At 39.4% G+C, this 22,726-nt stretch overlaps 1 protein-coding gene across 1 annotated transcript in view; it reads right to left on the bottom strand.

Moving 5' to 3' along the window:
* The window catches only part of wdr11 (WD repeat domain 11), a 57,904-nt gene extending 36,699 nt beyond the window's left edge, over positions 1-21,205 (bottom strand). The window contains exons 1-10 of the mRNA XM_067609618.1: positions 21,009-21,205; positions 19,813-19,924; positions 18,441-18,594; positions 17,999-18,172; positions 16,522-16,723; positions 11,089-11,254; positions 8,297-8,399; positions 7,460-7,658; positions 6,332-6,432; positions 3,470-3,646 (exon numbers count right to left, since the gene is read on the bottom strand). Of these exons, the coding sequence (XP_067465719.1) occupies positions 3,470-3,646; positions 6,332-6,432; positions 7,460-7,658; positions 8,297-8,399; positions 11,089-11,254; positions 16,522-16,723; positions 17,999-18,172; positions 18,441-18,594; positions 19,813-19,924; positions 21,009-21,094 (1,474 nt within the window). The 5' untranslated portion in view covers positions 21,095-21,205. The remainder of the gene's footprint in view (positions 1-3,469; positions 3,647-6,331; positions 6,433-7,459; positions 7,659-8,296; positions 8,400-11,088; positions 11,255-16,521; positions 16,724-17,998; positions 18,173-18,440; positions 18,595-19,812; positions 19,925-21,008) is intronic.
* Positions 21,206-22,726: the final 1,521 nt, after the last annotated feature.

Genomic DNA, 22,726 nt, shown 5'->3' with positions numbered 1-22,726 from the left:
TGACAGCTTAACTTGCATGTATATGAATATAATTGAGACAATTTCATGACACTTTTGCAAACCACATATAATCTTTTTACAGCCAGTTGTCATACAGTTTAAATAGACGTTCTAAACTGTATTAGTGCACTGATGATGCTTTTCTTCACTGCGGTTGTGCTGATGAACCTTCAAGTTTGCTGAGACAGAACATCTTCCCACATTGATCACATGGGTAAAGCTTTTCTGTGGTGTGAATATGCTGATGAGCCTTCAAATGCATTAACTGATGAAAACTAGTGCCACACTGGTCACAGAGGTAAGGCTTTTCTCTGGTGTGAATACGTTGATGAGTCTTCAAATGCGCTGATTGACGAAAACTTGTGCCACACTGGTCACAGAGGTAAGGCTTTTCTCTGGTGTGAATACGTTGATGAGTCTTCAAATGCGCTGATTGACGAAAACTTGTGCCACACTGGTCACAGAGGTAAGGCTTTTCTCTGGTGTGAATACGTTGATGAGTCTTCAAATGCACTGATTGATGAAAACTTGTGCCACACTGGTCACAGAAGTAAGGCTTTTCTCCAGTGTGAATTCTCTTATGTCGCCTTAAATATTTTGGTTCACTGAACATCTTACCACACTGGTTACAGTCATGTGGTTTCTCTATAGTGTGGGAAGGCTGATGTTGATCTACCTGTCCTCCATTGAAACTCCCTTGACCCTCATCATGAGGTCTAGCTAGACTTTTGCAAGTCTCTTTCTGTGAAGCAAAAACAGGCGGACAAAGGAAGAGAGAGACACAAGAGTTCAGGGGATATTAAATGGTGGAGCTCCCTGATAATACAGGAAGAGGAGTCCTTATAAAAGTAAAAAATTGACATTGCAGACCTGAATAATGGAGAGAGGTTTATTTTATTGTGACTACCTTTTTCTACAACCTAAAAATGCCTCTTATAATGTGGTTGCCCACGAATCACAATGAACTGCCCTTTTCATATCAGTGCATTATTCAGACTAGTGTTGTGTTAATGTCAGAAGGAGGGGTTTTATTTTGCCCTAACCAATCAGCAGTAACTGATTTATCCATGCCAATTTAAGAGCTGTGATTTCTGTAAATTTCTTTACAACAACCTGTGCAGCTCCATCAATCTCATCCAAAGTTGTTGCCATTTTAACAGCGATTTTTCTGACTTTCTGGCTCTGGCACAGGAAGATGACGCCCAATTATCAAGACACAATAATTGTGTCCCCCATTATTTTGGACATAATCACTGTGTTCAAAATCCTCCTCTATGTTTTAAAGTGTGTTCTTCCTTATAGTAGGTAGTAGCTGGTAGTTGCTGGTAGTGTTTGGTGGTGAACTATACCTTGAGTACTAATTCAGAATGGTGGTTAAACTATAAACCAGACCTATGTTTTAAATTATTATGTGTATAAATATTTTTGACTGATACATGTTGACTGTATGAATTTACAGCTTTTCTGAAAAAAAAAAAAAAAAATGGAATTTGCCCTATTTTCTTATTATTTTTAAAGAGATTAATCTTTGCTATTCCTTGTGAAGAAACAATATCACAATATAAGTTTTTAAGTGAAGATTTACATATAACTAAATCAGAAAACAGGTTGCAGCACACAAACTTGCTCTCATGCAGTTATTTGTATTTACACCTAACTGCCAGTTGTAACTGTTGTACTGTACTGTAACTATAAACTACACGATGACCATTATTCATGAAATACAGATATTTCTCTATTAAAACAAAGTAATATCTACATTTAAAAAGGAATGATACTGACTTCCTGTTTACACTGTTGATTGCTTGAAGGTGCTACAAATTTTTCATACATAAACATATATTTTTATTTTGAGCATGAAGGTTCATTTTTGACTTTGAAAACATTAGATTGACAAAAAAATTTTAACTTACGATCGACTCCAAATACCAATACCAAAATAAGATTTACAGTATAACACTGATAACCAAACTCCAAGTAAACTAAGTGGTTACTTCCTGAGTTCTCCATCTGCCAGTAAATGAATGAATGAATGAAGTTTAATTAACCTCTGCAAGGAAATGGGTGTCTTCATGTAGGTCAGAGTCAGGGAGGTTTGATAGATGCATTGGTGGTTTCCATGGTAACCGCGGATGAATCCAATTCAAAAACCATTTTAAAAATAAACACACCAATATCATGAAGCACTCCATGCACTTAAACTGCACGCTGTGCAAAACTTTGTAACTTTGTAACTGCATTATACAATGATCTTTCAGCGCAAAGTCCTTAAACCTGAGCATAAAAAGGTACAATGGCCAGGTAGAGACACTGGTGTAAGTGTTCATTAATGAGTTCTTCAGTGCATTCATTGTTGAAAATATTTGATTTTATAATTATTCTGCTGGAGCCTTGATATCACGACTTCAACTGGTTCAGTTTTGTGGTTCTTACCTCTGCACTTTAGGATAGGTTTGTCTAAAACAGGCATGTTTGGTCCTGTAGTGGCGTTTTGTGTTCCCACTCTTCATTATGTTTCCACTGTTTCACTGCATACCAAGCAAAATGGTCTCCAACTTCCCTCAGGCAAAATGAACGCATATCCCTCAGTCCAGTCATCCCTCATGCTTTTCACTGTCAACCTTTCTTTTTTGTATCAGTTAGTTGTGAACAAGCCATTTTACTTTATCAATAGGAGCTCCTACATTCCACAACAACCTTGCATACTGTGGCAGGTAGTGATGACAGGTGAGGTGATGTGATAGCAATGTGTCATTCAAAAACAGTGTGGGTCAGGTTGCAGTTCAATTTTTGTCCCGGTCCGGATTAAATTGTTGCTCGGTCCAGATCCGGACCAGAGTTCGCCTATTGATTATGTATGGTTTGGTGTGTTGCTAGGACTATTCATCACAGTCTGTTTATATTTGGTTTTATCTATGAACTGCTGCATTGATGCAACTGGATTCCTAAAACAGCAATTGTGATGAAAAAAATAAACTTAGCAATGGACAAAGTGTACAAATCAGCTCTAGGTTTTTGTGAAAAGACAAAAACTAAATTTAACTACTGTTCGTAAGTAAGTAAACTGAATGGGCCTATGTGTAGCACCACTTGTTTGATGTGATTATGTGACTGTGATGGGCCTTTTAAAAGTGTAGTTAGCGATTCCGGAGAAAGATATTTGAACAAAACACCCCCAAAAAATTGGTTGGTGGTTGGTCTGGACTTTGAGAAGCTCTGATCTATACCAATGATCCATATAATACATATGCTACATAAGTGTTCCATATACTACTATATACACTTCAGGCCACAGTACTTTCTCTTTGGGATTCATCACCGTTCTTTACACAGAACAGAACTTGAAACATGTAGTGCCAGTAGTAGCGCCTTGCTGTTAAGTGAGCTTTGTATTGTGTGTGTGTGTGTGTGTGCATACGCGCACATGCGTATGTGTGTGCATGTGATTGTATTTTGCATTATTACGTACCAACAGCCAGCAGGGGTTGGTAATGGTTGATGTTTTTGGTGGTAAGAGGTGGACACATGCGGATGGCAAATGGTGGCAGCGGCAGACCAGACAGTAGGCCAGTGAGCAAGAACTTCAACTGGACTTCTTGCTGGTTGGATGATGGAGGAGGAACCTCACCAGCTATCAAGGTCTGACCTAGAGATAAAAACAACAAAGAAAGGTTTAAGGGGGCATTCACAAAACTTACATATCAATGGAGGAATTTTTAAATTAAAAAATACAGTAAACAGTAAATGTTCAGCAATGCTACAAGAACATTAAATGTCCATTAAATATCCCTTTTTCTACTTCTATGTTATTTATTTACTTTTCCTGTAATTTGAAGAAAAGAGTGAAGACTGTTTTCTCCTTCATCTTTAACACAGGGCATAGAGTGTGCAGTCCGCCATAAATCAATATTACAAGTTGACGCCTGTTTACTAAATGACATAGAAACAATCACTGTAATTGAAGCCACAATTAGGCTTTACTGATTAGGTTTTTTTGCCCCTTATCCGAGTCCTTTCATACTGCATATATGTTGATCTCACTGTGCCCAATATGATTATAGGCGTACATTAAAATTAGTCAAGCAGATCCAATTTAGATGACATGTTTGGCAGCAAAATAACTGCATCACAACTTTCCTTCTTTGGTTCCCTATAACTTTTTGAACTTCTTTGTATAATATATGTGTGAAAGGGCAAGAAAATATGGGCAGGATTTAGACAGCCTCTCTTCAGTGACAACATGAACAAAAGTAATCAACAATATCAGACATAATCAAACACAAGCAACTGGAAGAAAGCTCAAGACACAAAGTATAGTGTTTGGAGCTTGTAACAAGCCCACCTACTGCACATACCTAACAAACAAACAGCGACAGTATCAACTATTGAACAGCATCCCAAAGTAGCTCCTTTCAGATGAGGCTGTATACAGTAATACATGAGACAGTGTCCTAATTTTGTGCAGGTATGACTCATCCTACTTAGTCCTGTGACACAATGTCATTTGTACCCTGATGAAGCCATAAGCCAAAGCATGTTGGAATAAACCTAATCTCTTTTAGCATGGAGAGAAGATGTGTGCAGTTATCTCTCTTTACCTTTTTTCCCACATTTCTAGATAGGTATTTGTAATAGAGCTCATTAGCACTCTTACGAATAAAAGTGTGAACCTGTCCTTACTGATACAAGTCAAAGACGTTCTTTGGCTAACTAAGAAAAGCACAATTTGACTGCAGCTGGAGCCAGCAAAAAAGAACAAATACTGTTTGTTTCATTAAGCTCAGGCCTCAAGTTGTTCCGATTTAATGATCTCAAGGATATAGTGGGGAGTTGAGACAATTAAGCCACTGACCCATGTTTTACACAGGAGTATCTATAGGCTTCATCTAGTTAAACCTAATTTGCTGATTTCATCGAATTTCTAATCCCACACAGTCACAGAATTTAACACCAGTTTTCACCATAAATGTAAGCCCCAGGACCTTTAATATCTTCAAGGGCCTAAACACACCCTACTTTACTGATGCATGGATTTTGATGGCCATGCTCCTCACAGTCAGACAGTTAATGACTATATTTTATATGTTTTAAACGGGCAATCATCTCCTTTTGTGTATGTGCTGCAGAGCTAGAGGACATCCTCTGAAGGTGCAACAACCTTGAAGTTATATTTGGCACTGGTTGAAAAATCCATTTGGTTTTCATTTCATGCATCATAATAGCCTTCTTTACACTATAAATTTAATGTCTAAATGAGCAGCATTGCAACTAGTAGATATAATAAAATGAAATGAGGACAACAAACAAACCAGTAGATCAATACACCACAGATACAACGGATTGCCATGCATAGCAAATCAAAATATGAAAAGGATGCAAATATGGTTTTGCAGGTGGCAGCTAATGCCTAAAGCAATGATTTGTTTGTCTTTCTGTCCATCTGATGCCCTTCTTGTGTCAGTCTCCAACAACTTTAGCATCAAATTTTAGCAACAAACTAGCTGTATCAGTGTAGAATTTTAGCAACCTGCGGGCCAGTGACATTTCTTCATAACAAGAGCTTTAGTTAGCAACTGTCAGTCAGAGCTCCAGGCAGTTGCTGGCTCAAATCCGTGCATGAGTGAGTGTGTGTGAGAGGGGAGAGACAACAAAATCCTCCCCTCTCATGCCAGCATCACCACTACTGCTCTACCTCCCCAAGGCCCTCAGCTGGCAGGCAGTTTGACTATCACTGAATACAACTGACAAAGGAAAAAAAAAATTCTGCATCTTATTACTATTTCATACCCACATTCGTCTTTTGATAGGCAGCTCTGTTCTAAATCAACAGAGATGAGAGAGAGAGAGGGAGGGGGCGAGTGGAGAAGACTACAGAGGGGGAAACGCATCTTAAGCAGGAGGATATGACGGTAAAGAGTCAAAAGTGAAAGAAAGGAAGGGCCAAGCACCCATGAGACTCTTTGTGCAGAGCCAGTCAGTCTAGGGAATAATGCCGGCCTGTGTAGTGCATAGAGGAGAAACCAGCAGTCACACATGAAAGCAGAAAGTGAAGTGCTGCCCTGAGGCCCATACAACTCACACAGGTATAATAAAATATATGAGAGGGCCTGATGCACACACACACACCTACAGCTCCATCTCCTTCATTCTTTTGAGTTCTCACTTTTCTTTGTTTTTTTGTTTTCGAAACTGAAAGTTGTCCTATAGAGAGATGAAGCTTTTATTGCAACAAAAAATATATGTGACATGCTGACTCTGAAACACCAAACTTTGAGATGCTGTACACGGCAACATATCTGGCGCTTGTAGGTGCTGATGTGTACAGTCATACCGATCATGCTGTTGAGAGAGAGATCCTGAATCCTTTTCTGGTTTGGACCCAGTAGAGCTCCACAAAATGACACAGGGGAGTAGAGTGGCGACAGCCCCGAACTGACACAGAGGAAGAGAGAGAATATTAATCAAATACATTTGGAAAGCATGGTGCACATTCATTATTAGAACCAAGTGAATAGGGAGTGATAAATGCTTGTGAGAATGATGAATGTGATCCGCTCTTTAAAAATTTACTGACCCAGAGGGAGACAGCAGCACTTGTACATGATGAAATGAGTAATGATTCCTCATATTGATTGGATGCTGCTCAATTAAAAAAAGAGAGGACTTCTAGAAAAAAAATGTTTTTATGTGGGCTGCAAACTGTGATACAACTTGTTACAACCAGGCTTTAATCTGTAAATCGAACAGGTGCAGCGCAGTGAAGTGTCTCAACCTAAATAACTCATCTTAATTTATCTCTATGTGCTCAGCACACTGTGACAACACATCTCACTAAGAGAGTTTTAACAGAAATCTAATTCATGTCTAACCTAACTTCTTTTTAGGATTTGTTTTGGCTTTCAGATAGACACATTGAGCATCAGACAATCGCAGGGAAGAATATCAATTTAGTGAAGCGTGAAAGCCAAGTGCTTGCATCTGAATAGTCCCTGAAATAGAAAACCTAAGTACTTCAAGCAGATTAATTCAAACTAGACGAGATTATAATACGGCAATACATCACAAAGCAGTGCTACAAAAGTCAAGAACATGCAATCTCTCTCTTTAATGCAAGGTTGCGGATTTGTCTTGTTTGCCTGAATTAAATTCCGGTGTTTCTCACTAGCTGACAAACCTCTCTCTGCCTCACACAGGAAGCCAACTTAAGAGAGAAATACAAAACTGTCTCCTCAACAGCAGCAAGGGAGTGCTCCATCAAAGGAAAGCAGGGCTCATCAACGATAGTTAAAGTCACTGCACACCCTACCTGTGACAGTCACTAAGAAGACTAAATTTAGGTCAGAGGATTACGTAGTTTAAAGTCAGTTTATTTAAGGCACCTCACAAAGTGTTCAGACTTTTAACTGTTACCTTCCCCCTTTAGGCCACCACCTGCAAAGCTTTCTGTATGTGTGTATACCTAGGATTGGCAGGAGCCCTGCCGGTGTGGGCTTTGAGCTCCCACAACATGACTCTGCCGTCGCTGACTGTGAGCGCAGCATTGTTCTCGTTGACAGGGCAGATAACCATGCGATATGGCCGGACTGTCTTAGTGACTCGGATAGCATCGCACTGAGAGCGAAGGTCATACACAAGCTCCTGGCTACTCTGTTCTGGATCTGGGAGAGAGAGAGGGGAGAGAGAAAATAGAAGGAGATAAGTGCAGTAGAAAGGTCGACAGAGATCGTCTGAGACGGTGGGAGAGCGATGTGAATGGAGGGAGACACAAATGTGGGATAAGACATTTAGTAAATGTTAATAAAGAAAGGAGTAGATAAGAGTGGATGAAAGAGCGGTGGCCAGACAAGTGAAGACGAATTTTGAGTAATTGTGAGAGGAAAGTAGAGTAGGAGGGTAGAAATAGAGGGAAGGATTTAAGGAGATAAGAAAGGAGGACAGGAAATAAGAGAATAAATGAGTATGTGAGAGACTCAAAGAACTGGCAGAGAGAGAGAGAGAGAGAGATGGGTAGACAGAGAATAGTGTGGAAGAGATAGCAAGAAGAGTAAGTAACAGGGAGAGAGAGAGATTTGGCAAGACAATAGACTATAACACTAAGCCAAAGATAAATGAGACAGTAAGAGGCTAAATGCCCACTGGAGCATAGAAAAAGGCTATAGCCTCTGACTGCAGTGCAGTGTGGCTGAATAGATGATGCCTGGAAGACGACACGAGAATGAGAATGGTTTGTGAGTGAGTACAGTACTATTAGCATACACTGTATGTGTGCACAAGTGTGCTTGAAGGGGTTTCATACCTGCTACCTCTTCAGGAGCGGTAGTGGAGCGACACACTCGAAGGGTGATACACCCGTTCTCATGGAGACAGTACAGGGCATCCCTCTGAGCACAGGGGATCACCTAAACACAGAGAGTCGGGGACACAGTTAGTGATGATGTGTGTGTTCATGATCAGGTTTGCCAGCTGTCTTTGGGAGACAGGCTGGCACTTTTGCATGTGTAGTTCTATCAAAACTTAGTACACACACAACTGTACACAAAATCTAAGCTGAATCAAATAAGCCCATATGTCAGTCTGTTTTATTGTCATTTAAAAAGTAACTAAAGTAGTAATCTTCTATTTGTTGATCATCACAGAAAGATAGAATAAAACAACAGTAGTCATTATGTCAGCAGCTGCGCCTTCGTGATGATAAAAGTATTCACTTTTAAACAAGATTTAAACAAGAGTCTTCAGTGGCTCTGTGAGGCTGTACTTCAGCACAGCTTTGCTTTGAGCTAAATGCTAAAAATCAGTATGCTAACATGCTCACAATGACAATATTAACATGTTGAAATTTAGCAGGTCAGATATAAAGTTCACCTGTTCACCATATTAGTTTAACATATTAGCATGCTAACATTTGGTAATTGGCACAATGTCATCAGTTTAACAAGTATTTCATCATAACACAAATTGAAATGTTGACCCAATGATGGTGCTACAGGGAAAGTCAGGGGATGACAAAGTTATTAAGGTTAATCCTCAGGGCACCATGGATATCTGTACCATTTAATAGAATTTTAATTTAATAGAAATCTATCAGATAGTTGAGATATTTCAGTCTGGACTAAAGTGGTTGACTGACCAACCACCTGACCGTCATGGCAACGCATAGATCCATTTCATCCATGTCAACCTGCTGGTGGCACATGAGGAAGTCAAGGGATCACTAAAGTCAGTAGGATTCATCCTCTGGGGTCTATGAATGTCTGTACAAAATTCCATGGCAAATCCATCTGATACTTATTAAGATATTTCAGTTTGGACTACAGTGGTTGACCGACTGAACAACATATTTTCATGGCCTATTGTCATTTTCAAATTTCACAGTAAGGAACAGATGCTAAGCAGGAGATTTCATCAGTAAGCCTATATTTTTTGTAATTACTGGTAGTTTCCATTTATCATTTTTCAATTTTGAGCACCCTTTGTCATTTTGTCAACTGCTCTTTTTCAACTTATCATTGTAAAACTAGATCCAACACCTCCTGCATCCTCCCCTTAACTCCCCTCATGTTCATACACTATGTGACCAAAAGGCCACGCCTCACACACACCTAAACCCCTAATGACGTCAACAAAAACTGAACATTTTAACTTCACAGGGACAGAATTTGTAATGAACTGCATTAGATTCATAGCTACTGTAGATGTACTTGATGAAATGGCAATCTAGTGCATATTGTGCGCATGTGTATGTGCCAGATCTGACAATATAAAGTATAGCTGTGTAGCTGTTTGTATCTCCCCATCTCTTCTTGGCTTCTAAACTCCAGCTTGGACATTTGCTGAAGCCGTGTCATCAGTCATGCAAATTGGCTGTGTGACAAGCACTTTATAACACTTACAGAAAGGAGGCGTTGGCTGCACAGAGCCTGGGTGGCTGAGTAATACCCCTCTACTCCTGCTCTGTGACTTTAGGACTCTTTGACTACAAAGCCTTGTTCTCCACCTTTTGTAGCGTTTAACCTTGGAAACATTTATTAAATCAGGATCAATGATAAGCAAAAGAAAGTATGATTTATGGATGCGTGATAAAATTTAGAACAGAACACAATTTCACACACATAGAATGTCAATTATCCACTGTGATCAAGTGAGGAACAGTAAACTAGTCAATGCATGTGCATATAGGCATGAACTTCAAGGTTACACATTTAAAAAGGGGAAAATTATGGCTCAAACTGAGCAGAACCACCACAATGAAAAGCACAAGATCTACTCAGTGTAATGACAAGTCACTACAATGGTCATTCCTTCACAGGCAGACACAGAAAGTTAGGAGTGAAAGCACAGTTAACAGAGTGACACCAAGAGGCAGTTTCTGTTCCATTACTGGCTCTGTAGCCGTGACAAATCCTCTTTCTAATACCCCCACAGCATTCATCAATTTCCAATTAGAAATCCAGGCTCCAAAAGCAAAGAATTGGAACCTAAAGGTCACCGATGCTGCTGAATGGGACTGCTGAAAGGTACAAGAAGTCAGAGGATGTATGTGCGCTGGTTTTTGCTGTACCTAAGGACTGCATGGCCCTGCTGTGCAGTTGTCAGACCGTGATGACGTGAACACGGAGGGGGAGGAAGAAAAGTAGAGAACTTGATCATTCACGGCAGGGGGAATTGGCTTCTTGGAAAAATCATCCATTAAAAAAAAGACAGATTTGGTAAATCTCTCGAAGTAATGCAATAAAAGTTCATTCGAGGGGAGGGAAAGATGGTGATGTAGGAAGCATGTTACAGAGAGACAGCACAGCCATCCTTTCCTTTATCGTACCTAGACAAACTAAGGCAGCAGTGCAAACATTTAGCAAGTTGTGTTTGCTTGTAGTTTCCAAACGCACACCGGAAGTGTCTTTCCATCTCATTCCAATTAATTAAAAAACATCTGACAGAATTCCGACCTTGAAATCCATCCTACTGGCACCATGCCCACTAAAACTAGGCTAACTCCTTTTATATATATGGTTTCCACAAACTTTGATTCCATCGAGCTCTACTAAAATCCTTATTACACAGAATTTACTGTACATATATAGACCGTCTCACCTGGATGAAAGGCACCCCGGAGCGCTCGATGGCCACCACACCCACCGTCTGGCTGAGCTCCAGGTCCAGGATGAGGATCTCTCTGGGATAAAGCAGCAGCATGTGGTTCCTCTTGGAAGGGAGGTAGGACAGCTGCAGACAGTCGTTCAACGTCACCGCCTCTGCACTACAGGGCCACGAAGAAGAGGAACGACAGGAAAACAGGAAAAGAAAATCAATTTCACTGACAAATTCTTTTCTTAACTGGAAAACGTTGGCATGTTCTCTGAAAACGGTGAGCTAAAAGTCTAAAACCAAATAAAGTATTTATTGATAAATGAATTCACGTTTCAGGGATAATTATGCCCTCACCCCTTCCTGAATGTTCCCAGGATTCAGCGTTTTCTACTTTCACCACCGCTGTCTTGATTTTGCATGCTTGTTTTCCTTCTGCTCCCAGCTGTTACTCCAAATTACAGTGAACTAAATTAAACTTGCCTGAACTCAAGATACTGTACACATGACATATTGGAAGAGGCAGAAAGAAATTGTAATAACTCAAAATTGAGGTCTAGATCGCCTGACGTATTGCCAGTCTTATTCTCCAGACACATTACCAAAGATATAATGAGACATGGCTGTAACAACACATGCATATGAAATATGGAAATATTATTCACACCAATGTGATGATGAATTAGAGGGTCCTAAAACAAGTTTAATAACAACTCTCATGTTTAAGATCCACTTGATCTTTATTCATGTCTTCCCATACAGCAGGGCTGAATGAATTAGTTATTACTGTTGTGGTCTCTCTGAGTCTAAGGCAAATGAGGGAGAACTTTAAAGTGAATTTGGTCTAATGATGGGAGGCTTTTGAATTAAGCAGGTATTGGCAGCTCAGACAAAAATTATTCATTCCATGAACCCTGACAATGTTAAATTAAATCTGTTTATTGCTGAAATTTATTTCACACGTTTTTAAACTAGTTAGATTTTCTATTAGTCATGGCAGCAGCCAAGCCCTGTTCTCTCCCAACGACAACACAGCAGTCACAAATGCTTAGCAGTTCAGTCAAGAGATGAAGTCAAGAAAAGAACAAAGGGATGATTTTCATTGAATCTATGACCGGATCCACAGCCATAGCTCATTCCTCCAGCTTCATTCCTCTCTAGGTCATGATGAGATCAAATAATAGATGCACAAACTTTATAACAAAATGGAGATTATTATCATCTATGGTAGGCATAACAGATAAAATTGAGTCAGCAGAGGAACCTTTAGGAGTTGCTGAGCTAAATCACACTGTTACCAGCTCAGTGGAGTCAGACGAGGCAGAGATAGGGGCTGAAATGTCTGAGCTACCAAAGGTAAAACATCAGAAAAAAAAAACGTGAAAGAGACTTCTGTCTCTTAGATGCAAAAAAGAGAGCAACAGATCTTCAGACAGAAGGAGGAAAAACACAAAGAGAGAAGACAAGTTCTATAAGCCCAAGCCCTTCCCAAAATATTCCACAGTCCAAGTCTCAAAGCATCACACACTCCTCACATCTCTCTCTCTCTCTTTGCTCTTTGCTGAGACTGAGGCATAAAGACTACAGCAGTCAGTAGTAAGTGGTAATACATTGTCACATGCGTACATGAGTGTGCACATACACTGATCAAACCATGTTTATACATTATGTAGTCACCTCAGCTGTAGCTTCTTGACAATACAAAATAACTTCATACTGACAGGCAGGGGTGCATGAATCATGACTTTGGCTTATATCTACACATGAGCACCAAATGTGTGTATAATTATGTTTATAATGTAGGCCCCCCCCAGTCTTGGCTGACAGAGGACCAGCAGCTGGAGATGGCTCACCACAGCAGGGACATGGAAATTTCAAAAGCACCACAAACAGATGAAAAACTGTTCCCGTAACATAAAACTTGTTCCTCAATTTAGTTACAAGGTTCTAAAATTCATGACCCTCTTTAACTTTAGATCTAATCTTTTGTGGTTTTATGAATTTTTTGGCACATTTTGAAATTTGAAAAGGTACTCTCCTAGTTTCTCATGTCTATTGTTGAAGTAATTATTATTTTATTTTTAATTTTCTGTTTTTTACATCATATCTTTAGATTAGAAGCAAACTTAAGTATTAATAAGTATTATATAAGCCCTGGTGAATAATATATTGTCATCTTTTATATTGAACCTCATTACTGACATTGATATTAAAAGTGTAACTACTAAATTTCTGAGAATTAAAAACATTAAAAATAAATGTAAAGTTTCTCCATGTGTGTTTGTGTGTGGGCTGTGAGAGATATTTCAATAGTGGTTATCATTTGATGTATTTCTTGTATATATTATACATGTTACAAATGGTGTTCTTGAACTAAACGCTCAGTGGTAGTTTGTTATTCCACAACTCTTCATGCTGTGTCTATTTCAAACTTGTTCCTTGTAAAATGACACAGTTGATTGTTGAACAGTTAGTTTACGTTGTCTGAGCCAGAGTTAGGACAAATTATAGTTATTAATTACACGACTTTGTTGAATACTCGATTCTGATTGGTCAATTATGCCATTATAGGGTCTGTTATTTCTGAATAGCAGACCGCTGCTATGAATAATTGACTGTTGCTATGGACGCAATTCTGATCATAGACTCTGAAGGACAACGTCCAATTATATCAATCAGTGGACAGAGGTCCGGTAAAATTACAATCTGCAGGCACAGATGTGACGGCAGCCTGAGGAGCTACTGGACTCCTACTATTACAGATCCTGTCCTCCAATCCAGACAACAGCAGCAGATCTGGTGAGCGTCTCTCCTAGCTGCCTATCGCTACATACTAACTTAAGCGATAAGCAGTTGTGATAATAGTAATATTGTTATCAGTTGTAACATTAGTAACAACTGTGTTTCCAGGAGTGTCAACTGCAAAGCCTCGGCAAGAAGGAACGAGGACAGACTTTTCATAGATATTTACGTTGCTATGCACGCAGCTCCAACTGTAGAATCTAACTGACTATTTTTTTAGCGGAAGCAATAAATTCATTTTTAAATCAATATTTTGTGTCAGATTATAGATTTCTTTAGTAAATAGCCATGTAATAAGTGGAATAATGTTGTGTACATTATCCCTAGAGATTTCTATGTTTCTTTAACGTGTTGATTTGACAAACCTTTAGACGATAGAGTTGCTTGTTCTTTAATTCAACGTGATAGCAATGTCAATACTATTCCTTGGCTAGTTGAACTCTTGACCTTTCTTTCTATCTGAGGGTTGTTCACTAACCTTTAAGGTTAACTATAGATATTTTCAGAGCCTGTACAAGAGTATTTAAGGCCTGGCTGAGTGCCAACATGTGAGACAAAGAAAAGATAAGTAGGTGATATGTATTCTCTGCCTCTCAGAAATATGATGCATTGTACTTCTGATTGTATTACTTGATTCCATTATTTCATAACCTGACAGTGCTCTCTTTGTGTTTATTGAGTGATCAAGCAATTCTCCTCGACAGTGCATTTAGTGTATGAACAGACATGCTGGCGTGTTAGTGTGCAGCCAATTCCTGTCATCTTGATAAAGGAAGCAAATCTGTGCTGGCTAACAGCCAGATTAATGGCCGCCTGATGACAGTAATGTGCATGATATAGCACTGTATTCAACGAGTTTCTGATAACAGTATAGGAGAGCAGTCTTGTTTAAATCCTCCATCTATCAACTGGAGGCAATAAGAGCGAAAGAGGAAAGATACCGTAACGCTGAATATGATAAACAACCAAAACTGACACAGAGACACAGGCAGACTGGTGTCATATAGCTTTAGCTTCAAGAGAAATTAGACACAGCATGAAAGGTGAGGCAAGAAGGTGTCACATACCAAGAGAAGACACAAGACTGAAATGGACACAACGAGAGAGGCAGGAGAGAGAATAAAGACAAGTAAGATTAATGGAGTGTTTGTTATTAGAGCTGGTTGGGTGGGTGGACAGAGCGGCCAGGGTGCTGCTGCTATAAATAAGCCTGTTTGACAGTCACAACCGCTCAGGCAGGAAGCTGCCAGCACATCAAACAATGCTTTGGTCCTGATCTGTCGAAACTTTTTAAAAGTATGCCTGATACCATTTCCCAAGTTAGTCACTTAATGGCGTCAAAATTAGGTTAGCCTTGTGTGTCTCAGGATTAAAAAGACATCGGTAATATTTTCTTCTCTAACATCATCTATGATAAATGATTTATAACCAGATCTTATCTGATCTAGAACAGTTTCAATGCCAATCTTTGTCAAATCAATTAAGCTAACGTCTAGATGGAAAGTATGAGCTGTACATCAAACTGTGCTCTGAACTGAACGGACAGAGTCTTCAATGGATGTTTTGCACAAAATGAAAAAAACAGAGGAAATTAAATCCAGTATTAATCTCACATATTTAAGCCTGCCACTTCACTTTCTTACAGAGAACATCAGGCTTGGTAAATCTTTTAGTTTCTTCGTTTTGTCTCCTCCCAAACAAAGAAAATGTCACAATTCAATTCCAACATGACAGTTCACTTACTGAAAAATAGGAAGAGCAGCACAAGTGACAGAAAAACAAAACTGGAAACAGACAGCACCGAGTTAGCATCAGCATCTCACAACAGCACCTCATCAAACCCCTGCTGCAGACTAGCTGACTCAACCTGTTGAGCGTACAGTCAAAAATGGCATGTTATTATGTTAATGTGCTCCTAATACTGCATCTTATACTTTGTGGTTTGCAGTCATATCTATGAGATGAAAGCTTTAATTAATCAAGGCAGATATGTCCAGTGCATGAATATGTTGTCCAGCAGCGGAGGAAAAAACATGATTAATGCACACTGACAGGTGCTGATTCATTACAGGTCAAGGGCACATACATTCACTTTGCTGCTGCAGATGCCCCAAGTCTAAAAGAAATTGTCTAATAAAATTATCTGTTAGAATTCTGTTTGAATAAAACTCCATTGAGTTGCCCCTGAGCAATGCCAGTTGCTGGGATGAAACTGTTCAGTAGCCAACAGGAGCACTTATTACAGAGAGTAGGGACTTGGGAGATGTCTGAGACTAATTTATGGACATTAGTTTGATGGAATTAAAAAATGGTTTAAAATATGGAAAAAAAATCATTGCAGTGGCGGCTCATCACTACTGATTTGCTGCCAACTTACATTAACATCATAAGATGTTAACACATTTGTTTGATTAATCTGAAGATTTATTTTGCTTGGGATTTAAGGGCATACATTTAATGTGAGAGCATCACTAGGTAAACTACTTATTAAAGAGGTGATGCTGTCAAACGGCTCAACCCTCACATCAGCTGGGTATGTTTGCATGAGGAACACTTCACCGTCTACCCCTTTAAAACATCCTGTATATTACATCCTCAAGTATAGTTATAAAAGTGAGTAACATGGTAAGCTCTTACGTGGGTTTTTCATTGGTGATGAGCACTTTGACCTTATTGAGGGCCTTCTTGGCTCCAGTAGGGGCCGGAGTAGCAGCAGGAGCAGGCTTGGTGTGAGCGGGGCTTGCGTGGGGGCTGGCGATGTAGACCTTTTTGCCAGCACTGCCTGGTGGTTTGGAGTGTGAAAAGTCTGTGATGAAGACTATTCCTTCGCTTGTCAGCACTGTTGAGAAAAAAAGAAAGAAATCATTAAAAAGTTGCATATTCTTGTCACAGCTGAAGACACTGCCAGTATTCTATTAACAAGTGTCACTTGGAAAAATCTCTTTTGTCAATTGCCTCTTTTTTCCAAACGAGTGAAGAATTGAAAATGAGATGTTACCAACGGTTCAACGGTTAGCATAATAGAATGCCACACATCCCTCTAGAGGTGCCGCATTGTTTCTATATTACTTAAGAAATATGCAGACATCATGCAGAACTTTACCGAACTGGTGCAGTGCCCGTTCAAAACAGGCCGATTTCTCAATACCTAGAGAGAACAATGCCTGTCCCCTAAACGCCTCTCATGCAGACTACTGGTAGACACTACAATTTACTGAAGCTCCCTAAATGCCTCACACGCAGAATATCTGGAGACTACAATTCTGAGTTGAGCTGAAGTTGATTGGATGAACTGTAGTGCCCGTTCAAAGCGTGCCTTAGACATCCTGCACTATGTGTTGAGCATACATACAAAGTTCCTGCGCGTGAGGAACAGGAATAGATTTTAACTCTCTGAACTTTTTCAATTCATTCTGTATAGTAGTTCTTATCACTACAGGTGTAATCCCATCTCTGACCACAATGTGGGTTGCAAAGGCAGAGTGGCGCTGTTCGTATTTCCGCTCGTTGAATCCATGTGCAGAAGAAGAAGCAGAAGCAACGTTGTTTATGGGGTATTTTTATATATTTCTGAACTTGCCTGAGACATCCGGCACTAAGTCTTGAACGTACATGTCAAGTTTCGTTCAGAGTACACAGTTCAACAGTAGAGCTTAAGTTTTTAAAACCTTTTCAAGTCATTAACGCTGTGGATGTAATCCAATCTCCGACCACAATGTAGGTTGCAATGGCAGAGTGGCACTGTCCATATTTCCGTTAGTTGACTCCACGGGCAGAAGAAGCAGCAAATCGACATTGTTTATGAGGTATTTTTTTTCATATATTTCTTGAGAACTGAACACATCAACTTTGCACTTCCTTCATTCCCCAGCAATCCACCTGCCAGGTATGAAGTAGATTGGATGAAGGGTTCTTGAGATATGCAAAGGACATACATACATACATACAGACAGACAAACAGAGATTCTTTGCTTTATATAGAGAGATATAGAGAGAAGAGATACTGAATACAGCGTAGAGAATATATATGTGAGCAAGGAAATGAGAAAATGTTAGAGTGAGTGTATTAAGGTTGAGTCAGAGGCTTAGACAGAATGCCATGTTGTTCACCTACATGCCATGTTGGAGGGGTCAAAGGGGTCAAACGAAAAGGAGAGGATGTTCTCAGCGTAGCTCTTCTTCCACAGCTTGGTGCCTGTGTCTCCATTCCATAGAACAATGTAGTTGGGAGGGTGGACGGCCAACAGCAGATCACGAGACGCATCCTGGTTCCATAACCACTCCAAGTCTGAGAGAGACAGAGAGGAAGACAGAGAGGAGATTGTAGGAATGAAGAGGATGGAGGCGTAGTGTGCACCAGTAGGACAGACAGAGAGTGATGGTAAGAGCATCTTAATGAAAACAAATAGCTGACAACAGAAACAGCGTAAATTATCTTCTTGGCAGGGCTAAGGGGATAATGCCCTCTTCCTGTGCAGCAATGACAGACTAAGACTAGACAAAGAATCGATTCACGCCACCATAAAAGGGAAGGGGGTTTCTGAAAGATCCCTTACCCTGGATAGGTTTGGAGTGCTCCTGGATCTCACAGTGGGCAGTGCCGCTGACTACATCCCACACTATGATCTTCCCCGAGGCATCTCCTGAAGCCAGCCGGAGAGAATAGGGCGAGCTCAAGTTATGGTAGTAGTTTTCTCTGGACCATTTCACCTACCAACACAAAGAAAATGCTGATTATCTGACAGTCGCTATGGAGACATTGCAAGACTTCCATATTTTGCCATTTGTCTAAAGAAGGTAAACAACAAAAGCTGATAGCAACAACGTCTCCCTGAAATAGAAGATGATGAACTTCACTGGTCACACAACTGATGCTGAGATCTCAGGACTTCTCAATTAACTGTAGAGTGATTTAAAACAAATGTGTTATTATGTATTAGCATCATTAAAGATTTTACTACTGTGCATATACTGTAAATGTGGGCTAAGGAGAGAAAGGTACAGAAATCTGAAGAAATAAATTACAGACCCTGTGGGAACAAGACAAATGACTCTATGATGGTGTTGATCATGTCTGTGTATTTGTTCCTGAACAGGCATGCCCTTTACATTGGCTACTTTTTTTTTTTATCCACCAAGCTTTCTTGTGTCAGGCTGGGCGGTGAGAAATGGTCTGCTGCTGTGGCTGCGGTGCTTTACAAGATTAAAGTGTACTTTGTAGTGAGGAATGATAGCCTCGGATTGAGCCAAGACAATAATCACTGCACAATTTATTGCCCATTATTTACCCTTCTGAAAAACACACAAACATATATACGCACATACACACACACACACTCACAATAGGACTCTCCATCAATTCCTAAGCAAACATTGGCTACACAGTAAAGCAGTGCTGCATTTATCTGCCAGAGATGGACAAAAACAACTTAGCTCAAGGTCACACAGTACTAACATTAATACAGGGTGATATAATACCACTTCACCAGTGGGTGTGTGTTTGTGTTTCACCTAGAAAGCACATTCACTATCAGCCAAAAACTGAAATATATGTCAAAGACATTTTAAAATACGCACCACAGATAAAAGTGGGGTATCTGTCTGAAAGCTTACAAAACACACTTCTACAATATATGCTGGCTTAATGTACAACAGGTAAGATTTATGTTTTTGCAGTCAGGGACTGAATATTCAATGAATAACTTATTTTTATAATTGAGAGAAGAGAACAGTGAAACACATTGACTACACATAACCTGTTCTACAAAGAACTTAATCTAAGCTTTATCAGTCATTTTGTCTGAAGCCTTTATGTTTGTTTTTCCCACAGAAAATGTATTTTATGACAGACATCAAATTCTTTTTTGAAGCCTACAGTATTAAACATTTACACAGATAAAAGAAGAGCTACTTAGGTGGCTGGCTCACCTTAACCACATTGGCTTTGTGCCTCTCCAACACCTGGATGGTCTGGGACGTCTTTGGATCGATGATAAGAATGCTGGAGTGACATCCCTGAGCTATCAGCCCCTGCCAGCCCCTATATAAAAAGCGGAGAATGGAAGAGGGGAGAGGATGTTCAAAGTTGAAGAATAATGAGGCAAGTGTGAGGGAACTGAATGTTATTTCCAACGCAGAGGAAAAGGGATGGTTTGTAAGTGGGAGATTGTGCCAAGGGATGCACAAGTCCATTTTACGTAAATTGGCAAATATGAATCTAAATAATTTATTTTATTAGATGAATACATCAGTGAACGTGGCCGTTTGACCTGGCACTGGTTTGTATTCCCTCCCTATGAATATAGTATGAGCCTAATTGAAAGTTCTGTCTACATTACATTTCAGCGTGCATTCAGTGCCTGCATGCATATGTGGCTGGACCACATCCAGACTGAACAAAAATTTTAAATCAACCCCATATTTTGAAAATATGGGGTAAGCTGAAGTTGATTTTTGTGCAAACAGACTTTAAATGAATGAGTCCTGGTGCAGCAGGCTCACAAAACTCACAGATGAATCGTGTGTGACTCTAAACCAAGATAGGAAATAATAACAGGAACTAATAAAGAGTAGCTGCAGGTGAAGACCAAACCATTAATACAAAAATCATCAAACAACATACTGTCTAGTTACATGAAGTAAATAATTTGACAATTTCAGTCAAAGATGATTAAATTTAAACATATGAACCATTATCAGCTGTATCTTTGTAGAATAAAACCTGGTGATAGTGCAACCCTTGTGTAAAATTGTAAAATTTCTGTTAGTTTTAACATTTCAGGAAGATTTAAGGGAGTTTTAACACAGACCAGGCAATGTGGCTTTCTGGAGTCACACTACAGTCACAGTCTCTAATAGATTTCTATGCAGACAAGGCTTCAGAAATTCATCAGGCCCAGCAAAACGTCACATCACATGACCCAGGATGTATGTTCCTGTGTTTAGTTGAGAAAAATCTACGTTACCGCCATCAATGAACACTGACATCTTTCTAATCAACAACAAAAGGCAACAATATAATGAAACACATTCAATGCAAAAAGCAGTTCGGGAACATCATCTGTCAATCGATCAAAATCAACCAGCTATCAAATGATGCTAACGGCAGAAGCAGCAGTACTCACCAATCTACTGCGGTTTTATTCTGCAAATTGAGAGTGCCAGTCAACGTCCGAGCCGCGAGTTTGATGTTGACAGTGTAAGGAATCATTATTGTTGGCCAGTATTTATGCTACATTCACGTTTGTTGACCAAATGCTGCTACAGTGAATTAGCTTCTGCGGTTCGGCTCTGTTGTGAATCCTAACAGGAAGTGAAACAGTGTATTTTAAATGGAACGCCGTATAGGAACAAATCCCAGCGTAACAAAGGTTCCACATCTGATTACTCATTTTTCTCAATGCAGAAGCAAAATGCTATTGAAATCAACAAATTCTCGTACAAATCAAAATGTTTTTGTTAGAAAATACGGGTAAAAAGTGCCAACACTGACTCTGAAACGAACAACAACATTTTCCCATCACAATATGGTTTTATATGTTTGAAACTTTTTAAAATAATTTTTCAGTGACATTCATTTCAGTTGAAAATGAATGTCACTGATTGAACCTAAAATCTAGAACCTCAGGAGCCCCCCTTTTCTATCACCAGAAATTAGTTATTTTCTTAAACTGTGGGGTTCATCCTGCAATTTAACACTGTGTAGTATCTTATTAAATGTTAATAACATCCAATGAGGAAAATTATTCCACCTCTCAGCCTTCATTATAATTTAAACCCCTGTGATTTTTCATCTGGCACTGATGATCTTATGGGTCACAAGATCTCTAAAGATTCTTGAGAAACCCCCTGCTGTTCAGGGTGAGCATACTGCTCAGAGCAGTGTCCCAGAGGAAGGTGGTGACGTCGGATTCCAGTCTGATGGGCTTGAAGGTAATACACAAGGGAGGGCAGTGAATGGTTTTTTGCCACCACAGCTGTGCAACTTGAATATAAACTATACCTCAAATAACTGCTGGCATTTCAGAGTCTCAAAGTCTTTCTATCTTTTATTTGGTGGCATTTAACCATCATGCAGTTACACAAACTAGTGCACTGGTTGAGCATGTGAGTAAATCAATATAAATACAACCCTGAAGGAAGAACACCTGTCCTGGATGATTACTTAGGGATAGACCTTATGCAGGTTTGACAGATTTGTGATCCAATACAGTTTGTTTTCAATGTATTACCATACCATACTCTATTCCCTCTGATTTTTGTTTAAGGTCAGGCACCTGTTTTGAATACCATCCTACACAGCCTGTATCATATATATTAAAATTTTCTGTGGCAGTCAGTTTTCTTTGAATTCTGTCCTTATTTCTACATATTATATCCACATGTCAGGGATAAGAGGAGTAACTCCCCCATTTAACAGTAAAAAATAGGCTGAATTTCGATGTGGATCACTTAAGAAAAACATCTACATTGAACCTTTCGTTCCAAGATAATGGCTGACTTTGACATTTTGGCAGAAATGGAGAAGGTTAATTGAGGCAACACATGCAGTGCAACACAAATAAAATATCAAAGTCAAATAAAACACATTAAAATGAGGAACTGAAAGTGCAGAAAAAATATAAACTGGGGCATAGAAAGACAGTTTATCTTTTACAGTTTAGTAACCATGAAGATTTTTCATTAACTGGTAGATGACAGCATTTGATTGATTCTCATGAAAGCTAGATTTGGCCTTTGAGAAAGATATATCTTTTTTTACCCCACTGACTATGACATATTGAACAAGATAAGATTGTAACAATGCAGCACATTTCTCCCATTTATAGATACACAGATACAC

The sequence above is a fragment of the Thunnus thynnus genome, chromosome 14 (assembly GCF_963924715.1).
Source record: "Thunnus thynnus chromosome 14, fThuThy2.1, whole genome shotgun sequence".
Lineage (NCBI taxonomy): Eukaryota > Metazoa > Chordata > Actinopteri > Scombriformes > Scombridae > Thunnus > Thunnus thynnus.
Note: the sequence above shows the minus strand (reverse complement) of the source record. Positions and strands in the feature narration are given on the sequence as shown.